Raw genomic sequence first — 20,037 nt, forward strand, 5'->3', positions numbered from 1 at the left:
CACAGATACACACTGCTGTGATAGTGAGGCTGCTGAAAAGATGTGATGCACGTGGTTGTGTCTGCATCAACATGCAGAAAACTCTTAAATGTTGCTACTAAATGGATGAGACCTAGAGGTTATTGCAACATATTTCATTTCAGTTTAAATCCCTGTGAGAGAGTTAAAAGTAACAAAATATGCATTGCATGCCATGGGGGGTCAGATTGATAGAGACTATAAGATTTTTAGTCTGGTTTTCTCTGGATTTACCCAACTTGATAACACAATCACATGTTTGTACCGGGGCGATGTTCACCAACAGTTTGCCACTGATGTGATTCCCATACAGTTTTATTATTAACCAGCAATATGTGCTTGTAGACTGACCTCGACCTTCAGTTGTGTCAAAACAAGTTTGATATTTATGCTCAGACATCTACAAGATTCTGTTCAGCTCTTGTCATGAGATCAGACCACACATTCAGATTGACCCATATCTTTATACTCTTAGCTCCAAAAAGTATGAATATTTCGATATTTAGACAGCATATGTGTGAGTGTGTGTGTTTGCATGTGTGTTTATGTGTGTGGGATGTTATGCAACTTCAAAACTGATTCACATCATGCTCAGTCCATACTAGATGTAATAGCAATTTCAGCCAACCCCTTTGGTTTGCTGTTTGACTATTACTGATGGCTGAGTTGGATTTGTGTCTTGCAGATAAAGATGAGTAGTGGTTCCAGTTCTTCCTGATGACCATTTATTGCTTGAATGAATTTACAGATAAATTGAAAAATAAAATAAAGATTTGAGAGTCTTTAGAAGGCCTCGTTCCTTCTTGCAGCTGCATGGTCAAAAAACTTTTTCCTTCCTCAGCTACACCCAGACAGATGCTGTGGCAGCTGGTCTTGAAGCCTTCACCTTAAGCTCCACCTACAGCTTCCTCAAGGACACACCTGCACACACACTCTCTCTCCCATTCCTCCCATTCACATAAACATACTAATAAAAAGAAAGAATGTGTGAAAATCAACACAAATCGCAATTTGGCCCCTACACTAGAGGTTCAACAATTATGGGATTCATCAATTAATTCTCGGCTCTTAAATTCATTTCCATCTATTTTTGATAATTCAGTTTGAGTATTTGCAGCTCTTTAAAATGTCAATATTTTGTCGATTCTTTCCACCTCTATGGCAGTGAACTGTAAATCTTTGCATTGTTGAGAAATAAATATTTGAGGATGTCATGCTTTTCATCATTTTCTAACTTTTACTAGACCAAACAACTAATGGACTATTCTGTTGACAATACCCATAGGGGCTGGGAAATTCAAAAGATTGTATTCAACATTTCAAAAGTAACTTTGTGCAAAAAAAAATCTATGTAAAAATGCATCTCAAGAGAGCATTTCCTATTTCAGTGACAGAAGTATTGCACAAATATTGACCAAACAGTCAAAAATGATGATGAGGTTATCCCTCACATTGTGATTTTATTTTCATCCCAGATTCTTCCTCATCTGACCCACAGAAAACCTACCCAGGAATTAGTCTGATTCTTAGACCATGTGAGCATTTACAACCCCATCTTCACTCCAGATCTGGACCATATTCAGCACCTAACCTTTATTGTAAACCTGCGCTATGCATGAACTTATTATGCACAATGCAAGAATACAAAAATGCAGAAAGGCACATTCAATAACATTCAATTTCAAAAATTTCTTCTTGGTTTTTGTTACTAGGCCAAACAACTAATCGACTGTTCTGTCTTTCTCTATTAATCAGTCAACTCTTCATTGAAAATAGTTGTTGGTTGCAGCCCCTAGAGTCAGTGCTACTCACTGGATCAAAACTGGACCTGAGAGCCATCTTTTGTTGTCTCTGTTTTTAATTCCCATTTCCCACAGTGACCAAACAAAACAAGTGTAACAATCAGATAAGCTCCACCTGACTTCACTGACTTACCTAGAACACATCATGTCCAGGTTCAATAATGCAACGCCACTGATTAATGTCTGTAATCTATGTATATTTTAAGATTCTCACATTATGTTCTTTGACAGATACAGCGGCTAAGCTTGCAGCTACAAAGGCTGTAGCAGCTGATGCTAATGCCACAGCCATAGACGTCCTGGAGCGCCTTGGAGATTTGAACCTGCGACTTGATGGCCTTCAGCGCAACTACAGTGAGCTGGAGGACACTGTCAACGCTGCCAATCAGATGATCCAGGACCCGGAAAAAAACAGTAAAGTGCTTTATTATTGGCTTGTTACATAGACTAGCAATAGTAGTATTAAAATAAACACTACAATATTTCCTTTCAAATATTCTTGGCTAATTTAGCATTAATATAGACTTGCTTTTGGTTGGGTAGTTAAATATTTACCATAAGTAGTAACTAATTATTCCTGCTGGGCTGCACACGTTTCAGTTATTGAACTACGTAGTAGTGACACACTTCTTTTCTTTATTTCCTATTTTTAATTTTACTGTCTAAATTTGGCTTTAATTTGTTAAACAATGTAATAGCACAATCTTGAAACTCAGTACCAACTGAAAGATTTTGAAAGATATACCTGCTTATCTTAACTTTTGACATTTTGGAGTATGAAATTGTCATCTCAGAGCCACCTACAATTGGTTAAGTCAAATGAAATTTGATCTTTGTGTCTCTCTCTTTTTCCAATCCCCTACAGCCATCAGTATGTATATTTCATTTACCTTAATTTAAGCACTCATCATTGTAAGTGGTGCACCAATACCAGATTGTAATCACAACATTACCTAACTGCCAGCACAAATTTCTACACATTTCTTGCTCATGAAAATTAACTGGACATTTTAAATCACTGGTTAAACACAATATAATCAACAGCACTGTATTAATGTGGTGTTTTGGGCTTGATCAATATTACCCACACTACCAGTCAAAAGTTTGGACACACCTTCTCATTTAATGTTTTTTCTTTATTTTTTTACTACTTTCTACTTTGTAGATCCATACTGAAGACATCAAAACTATGAAGCAAAATACACGGAATTATGTAGCAAACAAACAATTGTGAAATAACTATGTTAATGTTTTATATTTTAGGTTCTTCAAAATAGCTACCCTTTGCTTTGATTACTGTGCACACTCGTGGCATTCTCTCGCTGAGCTTCATGAGGTAGTCACCTGCAATGATTTTCACTTCCTAGGTGTGCCTTGTCAAGGTTCATTTGTGGAATTTCTTGCCTTCTTAATGAGGTTGGGACCATCAGTTGTGTTGTGCAGAAGTCAGGTTGGTACACAGTTGACAGCCCTATCTGACAACTGTTAGAATCCATATTATGGCAAGAACCAATCAGCTAAGTAAAGAGAAATGACAATCCATTATTACTTTAAGAACTGAAAGTTAGTCAGTCCGGAAAATTGCGAAAACTTTGAATGCATCCCCAAGTGCAGTCGCAAAAATAATCAAGTGCTACGACGAAACTGACTCACATGAAGACCGCCACAGGAAAGAAACAAAAAGAGTCCCCACTGCTGCTGAGGATAAGTTCATCTGAATCACCAGCCTCAGAAATGACATGTTAACAGCACCTCAGATTAGAGCCCAGATAAATACCACTAGAACACAAAGTTCTAGTAGCAGACACATCTCTACATCAACTGTTCAGAGGAGACTGTGCCAGTCAGGCCTTTATGGTCATATAGCTGCTAAGAAACCACTACTAAGGAAAAGCAAAAAGCAGGAGAGATTTGTTTGGGCCAAGAAACCCAAGGAATGGACATTAGACCAGTGAAAATCTGTGCTTTGGCCTGATGAGTCCAAATTTGATCTTTCATCCTTGGTTCCACCCACCGTAGCTTTGTGCGACGCAGAAAAGGTGAACGGATCATCTCTACATGCATGGTTCCCACCATGAAGCATGGAGGAGGAGGTGTAATGGTGTGGAGGTGCTTTACTGGTGCCACTGTTGTGGATTTATTCATAATTGAAGGCACACTGAACCAGCATGGCTACCACAGCATCCTGCAGTGACATGCCATCCCATCAGGTTTGCGTTTAGTTGGACCATCATTTATTTTTTAACAGGACAGTGACCCCAAACACACCTCTAGGCTGTGTAAGAGCTATTTTACCAAGGAGGAGAGTGATGGAGTGCTGCATCAGATGACCTGGCCTCCACGGTCCACTGACCTAAAACCAATGGAGATGGTTTGGGATGAGATGGACCACAGAGTGAAGGCAAAAGGGCCAACAAGTGCTCAGCTTCTCTGGGAACTCTGTCAAGACTGATGGAAAACCATTTCAGGTGACTACCTCATGAAGCTCATCGAGAGAATGCCAAGAGTGTGCAAAGCAGTAATCAAAGCAAAGGGTGGCTATTTAGGAGAATCTAAAATTAAAAAAAAAAAAAAAAATGTTTTGACTTATTTCACACTTTTTTGTTTACTACATAACTCCATATGTGTTCATTCGTAGTTTTGATTAATTCAGTGAGAATCTACAATGTAAATAGTCATGAAAAAAAGAAAAACCGTGACATGAGAAGGTGTGTCCAAACTTTTGAGTGGTAGTATGTGTTCCGTATAATCTGAGTTCAACGACAGTATTGGAGCACCACCCATTCATTTTATGACCATCTTTAATAGCTATACAGTAAACAACAGATGCTTCTAATAAAGCGTCCAGCATGAGCATGAGAGCTCTGCACATTGCAAGGCATAGAACTTCTTTCTTCTTTTCCTTTCTCTTCTGTAATCCTGTCTTTTTTAGTCTTGAGCTTATACAATATATGTAAGTAAACAATGTAGAAGCAGTGAATGCTGAGCTACACTAATTGTTTGGCTCTCGCTGGCTTTTCCATTTTTCTTTCTCTTCCTCTATGTTTCTCCTCCTTCAGTAATTTCCTCAGCTACAATTTTTTTCATCCACTCCTGCAAGCTTTCCACTTTGTCTCAGCTGTGATATACTGTATATGATTATGAAAACAAGTATTGTACTGTTTTATATCCCTATTGTACTTGATCTCTCTCTACCCTCAGTCCACGCTGCAGGAGCTAAAGTGAAGGATTTAGAGGATGAGGCTGACAGGCTGTTGGAGAAGCTGCAGCCTATTAAAAAGCTGCAGGACAATTTGAGGCGCAACATTTCACAAATCAAGGAACTGATCAACCAGGCCAGGAAACAAGCTAATTCAGTAAGTTGTTACTGAATTACACATTCACTCGTACAACTGCCAATTCCATCATATTTAATTTGAATTTAAATGCATACAGAAAATTTTAAATATTTTTGTGTTATTTGTGCTGTACATCCACAGATGCAATAAGTTATTTTTGTGTACACAATTATTTTCTTTCAAAACTTTCCTTTCCATCAGTTCAAAGCAGAGGTGTCAGGGGCCACATTCAGCCCAATTTGACCTCAAGTGGGCCGAGCCAGTAACATCACGGCATAATAATCTATAAATAACCACAACTCCAAATATTTCCCTTTGTTTTCGTGTAAATAAGTACATTCTGAAAATGTTCACAGTTAATGAACTATCTTTTTACAAAACATTATTAACAGACTAAATGAAAAGAAAAATAAGCTTAATTTCAACCATATGGCTCAGTTTATCATTTACACATGACAACTTACAGATCACAGTTTATCTACAAAGACACACAACATTCAGTCTCAGGTATCTGGGACTGAACAATATAGTATTTTAATTTATGATCAAAACAACTTGTCAAGATCTAGAAATTATTTAAAATCTACATTCATTTGCATAATGTTTAGTAATCCTGAGCACCACACCACACAAACTAAAGTGGGAACTATAAAGAAAGAAAGTTAAGCTATCCCTCTACCTTGTAAATGTATAAATGTATACTTAAAAAAATACATAAAAGCTGCAGCAGTACAGTGAAAAAATTTTAAGTGGCAGTTACTTTTGTTGAAAAATTGCACTTTATGTCATCTTTGTAATTTTTACACTTCGCAAAGTCATCCTGCAGACCGGATTGGACCCTCTGGCGGGCCGCTTTTGGCCTGCGGGCCGTATGTTTGACACCTCTGGTTTAAAGCTTCTTGCTTTATCAAATGTATACGTCTCCAAATCAAATATTGGATTTAAGTATCTCAGGATTAGATTTTATTTTTTAATTTATTCTGTAGGTAAAACAGGCGTCATCAGAGCAACTTTAACGCAGAACATTATGTAGGATAAATTCAAACTAAAATGCAAGATTAAAGCTATGATGCAAAAATCTGTATACCATTAGTTGGTTGTTTCACTTCTTTGCTTCCTGTTTCTAGATCAAAGTATCAGTGTCATCAGGTGGTGAATGTCTCCGTAGTTACCGCCCTGACATCAGAAAAGGGAGATATAATACCATCATCCTTCATGTTAAAACCACAGCACCTGACAACCTGCTCTTCTACCTGGGATCAGCCAAATATGTGAGTATATGTTCTGCTCATTTGAACATACTGCACAAACACGAATTTACTGTATACTGTCAAAACTATAGTTTAAACATTTGCACACAAACTGGACATTTTCATTATCTCACATTCTTTCCCTAAGACTTCCCTTAATTCAATCCAGAACCACATATAAGACAACCTTTAATTGTGATCTTAACATTAAGCGGTTTATGTTTTTGTTTATTCTTCCTTTTGCTCCAGTCTCATTTTTCCTCCATGTTTCACTTGTTTTTCACTGCAATATAAAGTCATGCACCTTCATGGAAACAGCTCCACCATGGCTAGAAGGAGAGACAACTCAGAAACGTCATTTGTGCAAAATAATAAAATAATAATGCCATAAATTATATTTTAATTTAGTTTTAACTAGATTTTATTTTATTATTCAATTTTTTAAAAAAAATTAAAATGGAATCAACATTTACAATTTTTTTTCAAGTGACCACTGAGAAAAATGGTGTCTCTACATATTATAGAAGTTTTACTGTTTATATTTTTAACAGGACTCCATCCTTACTTTATATATGTAAACACTGCCTGCAGTTCAACCAAGAAGTCCTTGAACTTTTATTTTTTTACAGGATATGATTACTGCAAACTGTTTATTTTGGCAAATTTTTTAAATAAGACATGCAGACCAAAGTGATTCTGATGAATATCACAATATTAAGCTTAGATTTAGTTATTTTTCCCAACCTAAGCAAAAGTAAAACATGATTAGTTCAAGAACTGTGAAAAGATTTCAAATCAAATTATTCTTCCTGGTTTTACAGTTCTGGCTGATAAATGCCGTAATTTTAGTGTTTTGTAAAAACAACGTGCCTTTCAAACCTGGGTTTTGGGGTTGAGAGAGTTTGACTGTAAAATGTTCATATTTAGTTCACATTAATTGGAAAAATCTTGATTACAACAAAAACAAACTACCACTGTGATTTATCATGTCAGTAGACACCAAAATCTTATTTAGTAGTCATCAAATCCATTGAGGTAACTGATAGGTCTGTGTGGCTCTTTGTGAAAATGGTCAAACTTTGTCTAATTTTGCAAAATGTTTCATATTAAGGCATTTATCATATTTAATATAAAGTTGGGATGCTGTATCTTCTGCAACATTTATCATACTTGAAAATGCCTGCATTGCAAGACACACAAAAGAACAAAAACCCACACACACTGCATTCCACTACACTACACGCACATATTGACATTCACACACAGCCTGCACATACTCCCATAGTGAATTGTCTAATATCAGAATAATTAATATGCTTTGACACCAAGACCACCCTATAAACGTAGCACACCGCTGTTTTAAGGTACCACTGATAATCCCAAAGTGTGTGGGGTGTGTGTGTACGCATACATGTGTGTCTTAACGAGCAGCAGCAATTAATAACAAGTATACGTTGCTATCTGCTTTAGCCTGATTTCCCCAGAGAAATCTTTGCTTTGCTTCATCTGACTGGGAAGTCTTGAACGCGCATGCATGTGTCTGTGTTTTTGTGTGTCTCACTCATATTCTCTAATAGTGAAGAATTCAGTATGAATACTAATTCTGTGTGTGTGTGCACCTCTAACATTTGCTAATCGTGTGTAATGCTAGTTGAATAATAACGAGGCTACCTTGTGATCTGTACTAATGAATAATCGCCATTACCCCAGAGAGACTACAAAGTGTGTGCATGTGTGTGTCTGTGTATGTGTCATTTGTGTCTTCAAATGTGACTCCCTAATAATCTCTAATTGTGCATAATACTATATGAATAATAATGCTGTGTATGTTCTTCAGAGACAGCATCCAGATGAGAGCATATGCTCAAAATTCGCTTTTTTGGCTCATGCATTAGTAATAAGATCATTAATCAAAATACAGCAAGATCCAGTGAAAATCCACTTACAGAGACAGATGGAGGAAACTTCAGCCTTTGTAGTCTCAGAATAGACCAGAGCTGGGTGTTAAATCACTTTACTGTTTACTCATTCACTAGTCTCTGCATGATAGATACACCACATGAGTCTCTGTAGTAAGAAATAATTAAGGGTTTGAACACTTATTAATAATCATCATTTTGCATTACAGCCGTCGATGTTGCATGAAGACATTTTGCTCTGTATTGTGTTGTGTGTTACTATGTATGTGGCAGATGTGTCATCTCTGGAGCCAAGGGACAACATTTTATTATACAATGTTCAACAAAAACAGTGTAAATGCTTTTAATGGAAAGAATTCTAATAGGCAAATGTTTCCAGATCCTCTTTTGCACATTTGGAGATACCTCACAATTACACCTGAGAGCAAGAGGTGTATTAATCATTCATTCAGTCATCATTCATCATCCATTATTATTCAGTATCTTTTTTGTCCTGTTAAACAAAATATTACACAATTGCCAGTAAAAAGATAAGAATTTTTTTTTTCTGTCAGATTGTACTGGATACAGTAAACTGAAGTTAAAATTAAGTCCAGGTCATTGACTCTGTTGACATGGTGACTTAACAAAAGCAATACAGTATTGTGTACAACAGCAGTTTATATATAATTTGTTCAGCATATGTCCTCTGTGTGTTTCAGGTTGATTTCTTGGCCTTGGAGATGCGTAAGGGGAAGGTGAATTTCCTCTGGGATGTGGGCTCAGGTGTGGGGAGGGTTGAATATCCCCATCACACCATCCATGATGGGAACTGGCACAGGATAGAGGCGTCTCGGTAAGGAACGTGCACACACACACACACATACGCAAGCAGGCACATGTGTTGTTCCTCTAACACATACGTATGCACCATTCAAATAGCAATGTTGGCTGTAATACAAAGAATAGTTACATGTTACATTTCAGCAGGGGCACCAGAAATGTTGAGAAGCATTAAGATGCCTCTCAGCTGGTGCACTGATATTCTCTTCAGACATATACATGCATTCCAACATGAACCCACAGACTGAGCTTATAATGTTATTATAGAGAGCTGTAAAGCAAAACACATAAATTCACCATACATTCAAGTCTATAGCACATATTTTAAAGTTTCATTTTATGATGGGTATCAGTTCTTTATTAGTGCCACAAGGTATGTAATTCATGAAGCATCTTGTTTTTATGGTTTTATTTTGACAGGCTGAGATTGCATGTTTTATATAATGACAAATTTATTCTCTTTGTCCTCACTCTGGGCACTCTAATCTAACCAACAGCAGCCAATAGTAACAGCAAAAATAAGCCAATAGCAACTACGGGGCATCATCTCACTCATGCTACTGTGGAAAACAGACTTCACTTGGGAAATCAAGAGTTTGCAGCCTTGTCAGCCTGTGGCACGTTATTACATAGATACAGTGTAATCTAGCAGGGTTTTTTTTCCTCTGTAGAAGGTGCAGCAGTTTAGTATACAGACCATCCAACCCAAGACCCATTCACACAACGAATATGCCCCACCTGCACCGTGCATTTCCATCAGAGATTTCCCAAAGGTGTTTTCCAGTAGGATCACACAGACTATCACTCTTAAAAATGTTCCCCTATACAACACAGAAATGCTCTTCCTGCTTTGAAAACAAACTCCAAAGTGGGCAGTTTATTTTACTGTACAGCTCAGAGGTTCCACTGTAACCAACTGGTTCTACATTGCATTTGTATCATTCATCTCCAGCATGAAGAGCTCATAAAAACTGATTCCAAGAGGCTCCTGCATCTTCAGTCATAGCAAATGTCTTCCAGAAAGTACAGAATGGCAAACAAAATAAAATCAAACTGTTTCTCTCTTTTTCCCTCTCCTTGACTACAGCAATGGGTTGAATGGTACCATATCAGTGTATCCTCTGGAAGGATCTATGGCTGGTATGATGCCGACGCCAGCCAGTGCCAACTCGCCCACGGCGTACACCATCCTGGACGTTGACCAGAACGCCTACCTGTTTGTAGGAGGAATATTCACCACTGTGAAGGTATCTGTCTGTCTCTGTCTAAAATAACATCAAGATCCTGTCTGCCTTTCTGTCTCGTTCTCTCATTATTGTTTTTCTCTGTGCGTCTTTTAGAAAGCAGATGCAGTAAGAGCAACAACATTCACAGGCTGTATGGGAGAGACTTTCTTGGATGGTAAACCTATTGGACTGTGGAACTACAGAGACAGACAAGGAGACTGTAAAGGTTGTGTTGTCAGGTATACAAACCCATTCTGGAGTCTTTATACTTTTCATAAAATATAATCTTTCATAGTGTGTTTCTCCTTGTTAGCATTGATATCCAGTGTTTTGCATTGTCAGCACATACTGGGTATTAATCATATTAAAAACACACTTTATATAAGTTGCATGGTTGCTGTTGTCAAAATAAACTCAGCAATCAAAAATACCTGTCCATTTAGTTACTTTTCCTGTAGATCTTGTGGTTCTTTTAATATTAAATTAGTGTTTGTGACCTTTCCTACATCTTTAGCAGTTGGAAAGTGAAACAAAGCAATGCTGAAATGGACTATTTTTTGTCTCTGTCTTTTTGTAGTCCCCAGCGTTCAGATGGTGAGGGGACAGTCCAGCTGGATGGTGAAGGCTACGCAGCAGTAGGACGACCCACAAGGTGGAATCCAAATGTTTCCACCATTACCTTCAAGTTCCGTACTTTCTCCTCTGATGCACTGCTCATGTATCTGGCTACTGAAGACATGGTATGTATGCAACGCAAAGTAGTGTAAAGATCAAGAATGATGGCAGAGACAAATTTATTGTAGTTTTTTTTTTTTTTTTATATAGTAAATACTCAGGTAACATCCTTAATTAAAAATATTTGGATACAGCAAATACTATGGATAGTTGTACTCAGATCAGTACTGTACATTTCCCATTCATCTATTCCCATACACACCCTGAGTTGTTATGCAAGGTGTCTGCCTGCACTAGGGAGCAACTTTGATGACAGAATCATAGCCGGCCTACAGTCTTAGATTGCTGTCAAACCTAATAAGTCCTACAGAAGAGGATTTGGTCCACTAAAAAATTGGGTTCAAGGATTCTGACTTTTTTTCAGTTCTTAACTTTAAAGGCAGGCATGTTAGAAATAGAAATCTGACCGTTTTTCTCAAAGTTCCACTCTGAAAATTCTGAAGCTGAATAAACTTTTGACAGTGGGCCTAACACTCTTTTGTAGCGTCAATTTGTTACGCAAGACAGAAAGGTAACAGAAGTCTCAATGCATCCTTTGCAATGCATTAATAGTCATAGGTCAAAAATGTACATTTTTAAGACTTTCCTTTTTCTGGACCTTGCGAGCTTTGAGGTTCCATGGCTATAATTATATATTGTTATTATATTGAGTCATTGAGGATATTTTTTGACCTGTGATGCACTGGATTTGAGTAGGTGCTTTGTGATCATCAGCCAAACAAATCTCAGTAATCCTCTCATTAGATCATTGATACAGTTCTTTTGTGTGCATATATGGAAGTGTTGTGATGTTGCCCATATACCTGATAAAAGTTGAACTGAAATGTCAGCATGTAGGAGTTCTTCTCATTGTTTTCAGATGTTGTACCTCCCCATCTGTTGCTCTCTGTAGAAAGACTTCATGTCCCTGGAGCTGTCAGAGGGTAAGGTGAAGGTGAGCTTTGACCTCGGCTCAGGAGCTAGCAGTGCCATATCACCTAACCGCCACAACGATGGACGCTGGAAATCTCTCACTGTGTCAAGGAACAAGAAACAAGGTACACCTAACTCTAAAAACAATAGAGCGATGGTGACATACCAAGGCTTATGAATGAATGGAGCTGCAAGTTAGAGGAGAGACACACACAAGTTATATCTATTTAGTCTGTCACTAATAATGTCTCTTGAACTGTTTCCAAAGCTACGGTGACAGTAGTAGACATCGACAGCAGTGCTGAGGAAAAGATTGTGACCACATCTCAGGGTTCAGCTACTGGTCTGAACCTGAAAGAAAACCAAAAAATCTATTTTGGAGGGCTGCCAACGATTGGAAACTACAGGTACACAAACACTGCTGTAATGTATCTACATGCATCTATCACATTTAGAGAATCTCTCACAGACAGCAAGATTCATTTTATAAAAGGTCATAATGTGTTCTGTAGGTGTGATATACATTGTTTCTCATTCAAAGTATAGGAAGGATCTTTAATATTGAAGATAACAAAGATTGTATTTGTAATGATTCTACTTATGTCATCACAGAAAAAAAGCTTTTCACATGTCAGCGTGATTAAACCTGTCTTTATCTGTTCGCTAAGTACAATTAGCCTCTTCATGAAAAATGCTAACTCTTGTTACACCTTGTCTGTCAGTAAGCCATTTATGTATGAGTCAACTGAGTAGAAAAAACAGTTCAGTCATTGGTTGATAATGGTTTTGTGAAATGTCCTAATGCTTTAATGTCATGTTTTGTTTTAACAGCATGACAGCCAGGTAAATAATTAAACGAATGAATAATCCTCATATTGAGACATACTGTAAAAAATGCTGATCACTGCATGAGGCTAGCCACGCTGATACTGCTGTACAGCTCACAGTGAGTGTGGATGTGTGATTGTTTGTTTCTTAGCTTGTCCCTGCAGGCTTCTGCTTCCCCACCTGGCAACTGGAAAGCACCTTTTCTATGCTTTCATTAATCTGAATTTGATGTTTGTTCACTGATATTTAGCTAGAATGACTCTACTTTATGCATATTATTGCCATGAACATATACAACATTTTAGATGTGGATCAAAATGTTGCCCTGCAAACAGTTTTGTCAGAGCTGCAAAAATAAAGCCTTAACACAGTGTATTATGTTGCTAATAACATTTTCACTGTGACCACGGGCAAGTAGTACTTTTCCTTCCCTCTTGAATAATAGTGCAACCTTGACACTACTTGATGTCACTAATACAACAAATCCCAATTTATTGACATAGACAAACAACATATTCAGATTATTTTTGTTGTTGACGTCCAGGCATCACTCTCGCTTCTGGATACATGATGCAATAGTTTCACTGCTGCAGTAATTCACCAATGTTTATGACGCTCCACTGTTGAGGACAAGAAAGTGCATTGAATTTGGATTTTTTTTTTTCAGCTCTAAAAACTCTTTATTGAAATAATCATAACTTTTTTATAGGTCAGAGGTCACGCTGAAGAGATATGCAGGCTGTCTTCGCGATATTGAAATCTCCAGAACTCCGTATAATCTCCTGAGCAGCTCAGATTATACCGGAGTCACAAAAGGTTGTTATGTAGAGGTAAGAATGTTCACTTAATTGTAGGCTTAGGTTTATAAAATGTTATGTTGCGGATTCTGTACTGCATGTGTGAACTTAATCATCTAGGTACAATATTTGCATTTTCTATGTTAGTCGTGTGTGTGTGTGTGTGTGTGTGTGTGTGTGTGTGTGTGTGTGTGTGTGTGTGTGTGTGTGTGTGCGTGCGTGCGTACATGTGTGTTTTAAGTGTCAGACAGTGGCTGAATAGAAGGTGAGTGAATATGTGCAGTATGTGAAATGGACATGACATACACAATATGACATTTTAAAAAAGCCTTGACATGTATTAATTGCACAACCTCCTCCTCGTGTTCATCCGTTCTTGACCCTGCCTCTACTTTATTTAATTCAGTGTCTCTCTTTCACTCATATTTGCCATTCACTTGGTCTTCTTTGCATAGTTTTATTCAGGAAAGTGATTTTCTGGAAATAATGCAATCTAAAGACAGAAAGGTCATAAAGACAAAGGCCAGTCTAAGCCGTTCAAGTTGTTCACACTCATCCCACGCACACAATTTATCTATAAATCATTACAGCCCTAATATATAGACTCTTCTTCAATGGCTTTTTATGTCTGCATCATTCAAGTGTGTTTCAATCACACATACACTTGTGTTGAATCTAGTGTGGAGCTTTCAAAACCCATAGCAGGTATTCATCATCATTTCTATACACTAGTGCCTTTCATACATACAAAAAACGCAGCCCTGTTCACATAGTGTATAAAGAGTGTATGAAAGATGATAAAGCCCAGACATCCAGTTTTGTTCAGTGAAGGTCTTTCTTTTGCTTCTGTGTGTGTGTGATGTTACATGTGTGCACAGTGACATTATGGGGACCAGCCTTCCTTTTGGAGACACAAAGCTACTTCTCATAACATAAATATTTAGATTTTACGATAAAAACTTGGTTTAACGTTAGTAAAAGAATTGGATTAAGCTGACCGTATTTTCACTAAAATTCGACCAGGCTCCTCTTTCTCCCCTGTTTCTCCTGTTATTATTAATGATAGATAAAATTCTAGGCTGGGGGGAACTGTCGCTTTTTAGGCTTATTGAAGTGGACAGGCCAAAAAAATTGAGAACCACTGGGTTAGGGTATGGCTCTGGGAAATTATTCAATGTAATGAATAATTAAAGGGTTAACTAAAATATCAGAGGTTTAACCAAACTCAGCTTCATGTTTTTTTTTCAGTACTTGTACTTTTCAAGCCGCTTGTTTACTTTTCCATCTATAGTTAATGTGTTAGATGGTGGAGTCGTATTGACTGGCACACACTGATATATATGTTAAGTCCAACTATTTCTTCTCTACCTTACAGAATCTGTACACGGTCAGTTTTTCTAAGCCAGGATACATGGAACTGGGAGGCCTGTCACTGGCTGTCGGCACTGAGATCAGCCTGTCCTTCAGCACCCTAGCAGACACTGGGACCATACTTTTGGCAGTAGGTGGAGCTTCACCCATCAGCCAGCAGGTTATTTTTCCTGTTCATTTAAAACTACTGTTTTAATTCTAAGCAAGGTGTATGTAACTTTCTGAAGTTTAAGACTGGTAAGAAGTAATTGTATGAAGTATCCTAAGGGAAAAAATGTGGAATTTGAAAAACAGGACACAGCTACTCCATTGAAACCGGCATATTGTATTTACTTCATTATTAATCTATTATGAAAACTTTTGATTCTATATTTGTTGCACTACTTTTCTCAATTAAACATCAGTGTGATGCTAAAAGACCTTCATGGTTACACTATACCTTAGTGAAACTGTATGTGGAACAGTTTAACACAGTTTTTTAATTTCCCTATAATTCACAATACCATTTTTCCACAAAATTTCTTGGAAAGTATTACAAGGTGATGCATCCCCAAATTACTGTTATACCATATTAAGCATAGAATAGAATAGAAATGGAATAGAAGTATTTTATTAATCCCAGAGGGGAAATTTTTGTACTCAAAAAAAATTTGCAGACTTCATCAGCTTTGCTTCTGTGGCTTCTGTAGACATACATTTTCTCCCACAATGTATAACACAAACAAAAAAGAGGAGCTGGAGAGCTGCAAAACAAAGCTATGAGCTTCGAATAGAGATAGTTTTAAGACAAATCTTATATTTAATCATTATGTGTTAGTTGGAATTGTAAGGAAACTCCACAAAAAAGTTTTTTTCAATGAAGATAACATTAAATGAATCCGAAGTACAGTCTAGACATTGTTAATGTGGTAAATGACCACATTAACAACCATCGCTCCTGTGTTCTAATGCTACATTGTGTTAGTTAATGGTGTTGAAAGGCTAATTAATGATTAGAAAACCCTTGAGCAATTATGTTAGCACATGAATAAAAGTATGAGTTTTTATGGAAAACATGAAATTGTCCGGGTGACTCCAAACTTTTGAACGGTAGTGTAGGCATTTAAGAGTTTATACCAGATATAATACCTATATAATCTTTATTTGCTGTATGTAGCAGCTAGTATGTATTGTTAACATACCTGTAATCAATGTCAAATTGTTTGGCTCCAAGAAAAACTCTACCACTGAATCTTAGTTGATAGATCTTTTCTAGAAAATTTCCCAACAACAAACAGTTACATATTATTCTCCTTCAGGAAAATATTCAGAAACTAACGGACTTTTAATTATTATCTCATGTTTGTTAAAATCTTTCCACCACAGACCCGCAACACAAACATGTTCAGCTCCAAGAGGAGACGAAGACAGTCAGGAGAGGTAGGTTCAACTCACTCTAATGTATGCCCAAATACTGTCCCCTTTCCATAAGTGAATGACAGTTGCATAAGTGCATATTAATGAGATTTACTTTTATTGGCAACATGGCTAATCGGATTGTGTTTTGTCCAAAAAACACACTCATCGTAATTCCCATTTGCAGATGTGCAAAGACACGTACGCTTTAGTAGCAGTAGTAGCTGCCTATTGTATAACTTTTAGCTGACTATGGCAACACACACATGCATGCCCACAAGCACCTTTTCTCTAAGTGAATTAAGTTTCCATGAGTGCATATTAATGAGATTTGACTCTGTTGGCAACTACGCTGATTAGATTGTCTCACGGCTAAAAACACTCTTGTTTTCGCACACACACACATACACGCATGCAGGCACGCAATATACTGAATACTACACTGTAGGCTGAGTCATTGCTCAAAAAATAAATCCATTGTTATATCTCTCTTGAAAACACAATGAGCACAATGAGTAGCATGTTGAATTTACAGCCACATAGATGTGTGTATACATGCATATGTGAATGTGCATTTCAATGTTTGTATATGTGTGTGCATCCGTGCATCGGCGTGCGCAGTTGTGTGTCTCATTGGGTGTGAGGACATTGCTCACATGAATGCAAAACTGAAAGTGTGTCTATGTTTATGTGAGTGTGTAAGTGGGAGAGGACAGAGGGTTACCTCTGGCTTATCCATCATCGCTGGTTGTTGGGCGCATAAATCTATTTTTACTAACTATGCTGGCAGGCAGGGTGTGTGTGTGTGTGTGTGTGTGTGTGTGTGTGTGTGTGTGTGTGTGTGTGTGTGTGTGTGTGTGTGTGTGTGTGTGTGTGTGTGTGTGTGTGTGTGTGTGTGTGTGTGTGTGTGTGTGTGTGTGTGGAGAAAGGTTAAGCGAGGTTAAAAACACCATCAACTCAACTTGGCCCTGACTAATGGCTGTTTCAGAGAGGGACAGAGAGACGGAAGGAGAGCGAAGGGGACTGGAGAGAAAGGATGGAGAAATAGAGGTGGGAGATTTAGAGGTGAAAGGAAGGATAGAGAAGAAAGAACAAAGCTACAAAGAAATGATAATAGAGGGAGGATAACATAGGAGGAAGGGAGAAATGAAAAGACTGCAAGAATTGCCAGGAAATAGAAATGAACGGATGGACAAAGCAGAAAAATGGAGAACAAGCTCGGTAGAGGCTTAAAGCAGAAACAAAAAAAGTGAATCGTTCACAAAATGCAAGATATTTACCACAAATGCGAGGGGAAGATGATCAGCAAAGTGAAGGGACATCCATGATGGTGAATAGAGGAGTTGCTCATGCTCCCTGTTTTTGCATCTGTTTTTCTTTTTGTTCAGATTGAAATTAAGATCATTTTGTAAATATGTAAAAGCTACTGTAACTACATTACTTTCTGTAGCAGATGTACTTGTAGCTCCTGTGCAAAAGCTCAAGTTACAACTTTTACATTTAGTAGACATTTATTTGAGCGCCATGCTTGATCCTATAGTGAAATTTGACTTCTTTAAACAACCTCTGCATTCTGAGTAGAACACATTGCTATGTACCTTTCCACACAGGTTAACTGCTCCATGTTGGATCATCTCATGTTTGGTCTGTAAAATGAGTAATACAAATAAAAATTGGGAAAACATCTATTACGGTTTCCAAGTTCCAAGTTGACATGAGTGACAAAGCCAGACAACTTTTTATGGGTGGCCTGGATGAGACTATGACTCACACTGGAGTGTCATAGTATCTAGTTATTTGTGTTCCATTCACATTGATTGACTTCAATTAATGTCTTTTCAATTCAAATGTCATGGTTCTGGGGGTGTCTGAACCCAAAGTGAGAGTACACAGAGCAGCAGACGGAAGCAGGTCCAAATTAAACAGGTTTCTTTACAATAAGTGGGAACAGTCAGGGGTCTAGGTCCTCTCTCAGGAGGAAGAGTCCAGGTGCACCGGCAAGCGGCCACGTCAGTCGGAGTGGTCGGGGTCCACGTCAAATCATGGACTGGCCAGGCACTGTCCAGGCAGTCAAATCATTTCAGTGCTGTTAAATGTACTTCATTTCAAGTCAGAATTTATTTATAGTATGCACTACTGTTCAAAAGTTTGGGGTCACAATGTCCTTATATTTGAAAGAAAGGCCCATTTCCAGCAACCATCACTCCTGTGTTCTAATGCTACACTGTGTTAGCTAATCATGTTGAAAGGCTAATTGATGATTATAAAACCCTTGTACAATTATGTTAGCACATGAATAAAAGTGTGACTTTTCATGGAAAACATGAAATTGTCTGGGTGACCCCAAGCTTTTGAACAGCAGTGTATATATATCCAAATTCACAGTGTACAGCGGGATAGCAAATTGGGAACAGATAATCAACACATAAAACCTGCAGAGAGAATAAAACACAAACTATGGGGGAGAGAAGACACAAAGTTAGTCACATGCAATGACGGTATATAAATGTATGAGAGTAGGAGTGGGGTGCTCAGTGCATCATGGAAAGACCCCGAGCATCCAAGAAAGAGGATGTCTGCCTCCTGCACTCAAACTGGGAGCAGATTCCACAACAGAGGAGCCTGATAACTGAAGGCTCTGCCTCCCATTATGCTTCTGGAAACTTTGGGAACCACAAGTAAATAAGTAAACCTCTGAGAGCAAACTGCTCTGTGAGGATGATATGGAGCTTTAAGAGAGCCAATGAAGAGAAGCTAATACAGGAGAAATATGATCTGTCTTACTGGTTCCTGTCCAAACTCTGACTGCAGCATTTTTGTTCAGCTGGAGATTTTTCGCTGCGCATTATTGGTGAAAATAAGGAATTACAACAGTCCAACCTATGAAGAAATAGAGTTTTTTTGCATCACTCTGAGACAGAATGTTCCTAGTCTTGACGATTTTGTGACTTTGATGTGTGAGTTAAAAGACATGAACAAATATGATGAAAAATAACATTCTCTGCTTGGTCAGAGCACTTGTATGTGGTTAAATGGAGGGTGATTTTTCTGTTTGATTATTCCATTTTAGGAAAATTGGCAGAAGAGAAATAAAAAATAATAATTCTGCCAGAAAAAAAGTAGTTGCTGGATGGAAGGTGTGAGGTGGTGCACAGCCCTCTAACAGACTTTACTATTTTTTTTTTGTGGGGTGGCCCAGCTTTATTCTGTGGTGGTCACAACTAGCAGACTAAAATCCAAGAATATTTAGTATTCACATTACAGAAGCAGAAACCAAAGAAGTTTTTAGATCAGTTATCAAACATGTAGCTTATATGTCTATTGTTGAATAATCAGTTCATGAAGTTGTCCCAGCTCTAGTTGTCATTGCTGTTTCTCATGCTTCCTATTTATGTAAAAAATGCAATGATAACTCAATAAAGTAAAGTTACTATTTGCTCTAACGTTTTTACAATTATGATATTAGATTCCGCCATAAATACTACAGAAACATCTTCAGCATAGGCTATTTGTGCTCAACACAATTTTAATTGCTTAAGCCAATTTAGTTTTATAACCTGCAACTAGAATGGGCACAATGGAGACCCAAATACAACAAAAATAGCACTCAGAGAGCGCAGTACC

At 37.7% G+C, this 20,037-nt stretch overlaps 1 protein-coding gene across 7 annotated transcripts in view; it reads left to right on the forward strand.

The window, feature by feature from the left end:
* lama2 (laminin, alpha 2) overlaps positions 1-20,037 on the forward strand; it is a 308,893-nt gene that overhangs the window by 267,299 nt on the left and 21,557 nt on the right. For 4 of the 7 annotated variants that reach the window (XM_055016148.1, XM_055016150.1, XM_055016151.1 and 1 more), the window contains 13 exons: positions 2,052-2,234; positions 5,022-5,176; positions 6,286-6,429; positions 9,029-9,162; positions 10,237-10,396; positions 10,490-10,614; positions 10,953-11,115; positions 12,003-12,147; positions 12,291-12,429; positions 12,854-12,865; positions 13,560-13,680; positions 15,023-15,178; positions 16,384-16,437. In XM_055016148.1, the coding sequence (XP_054872123.1) occupies positions 2,052-2,234; positions 5,022-5,176; positions 6,286-6,429; positions 9,029-9,162; positions 10,237-10,396; positions 10,490-10,614; positions 10,953-11,115; positions 12,003-12,147; positions 12,291-12,429; positions 12,854-12,865; positions 13,560-13,680; positions 15,023-15,178; positions 16,384-16,437 (1,691 nt within the window). The remainder of the gene's footprint in view (positions 1-2,051; positions 2,235-5,021; positions 5,177-6,285; positions 6,430-9,028; positions 9,163-10,236; positions 10,397-10,489; positions 10,615-10,952; positions 11,116-12,002; positions 12,148-12,290; positions 12,430-12,853; positions 12,866-13,559; positions 13,681-15,022; positions 15,179-16,383; positions 16,438-20,037) is intronic. The other 3 variants (XM_055016149.1, XM_055016153.1, XM_055016154.1) reach the window with 1 other exon arrangement.

This window comes from Amphiprion ocellaris, chromosome 12, assembly GCF_022539595.1.
Source record: "Amphiprion ocellaris isolate individual 3 ecotype Okinawa chromosome 12, ASM2253959v1, whole genome shotgun sequence".
Taxonomy (NCBI): Eukaryota; Metazoa; Chordata; class Actinopteri; family Pomacentridae; genus Amphiprion; species Amphiprion ocellaris.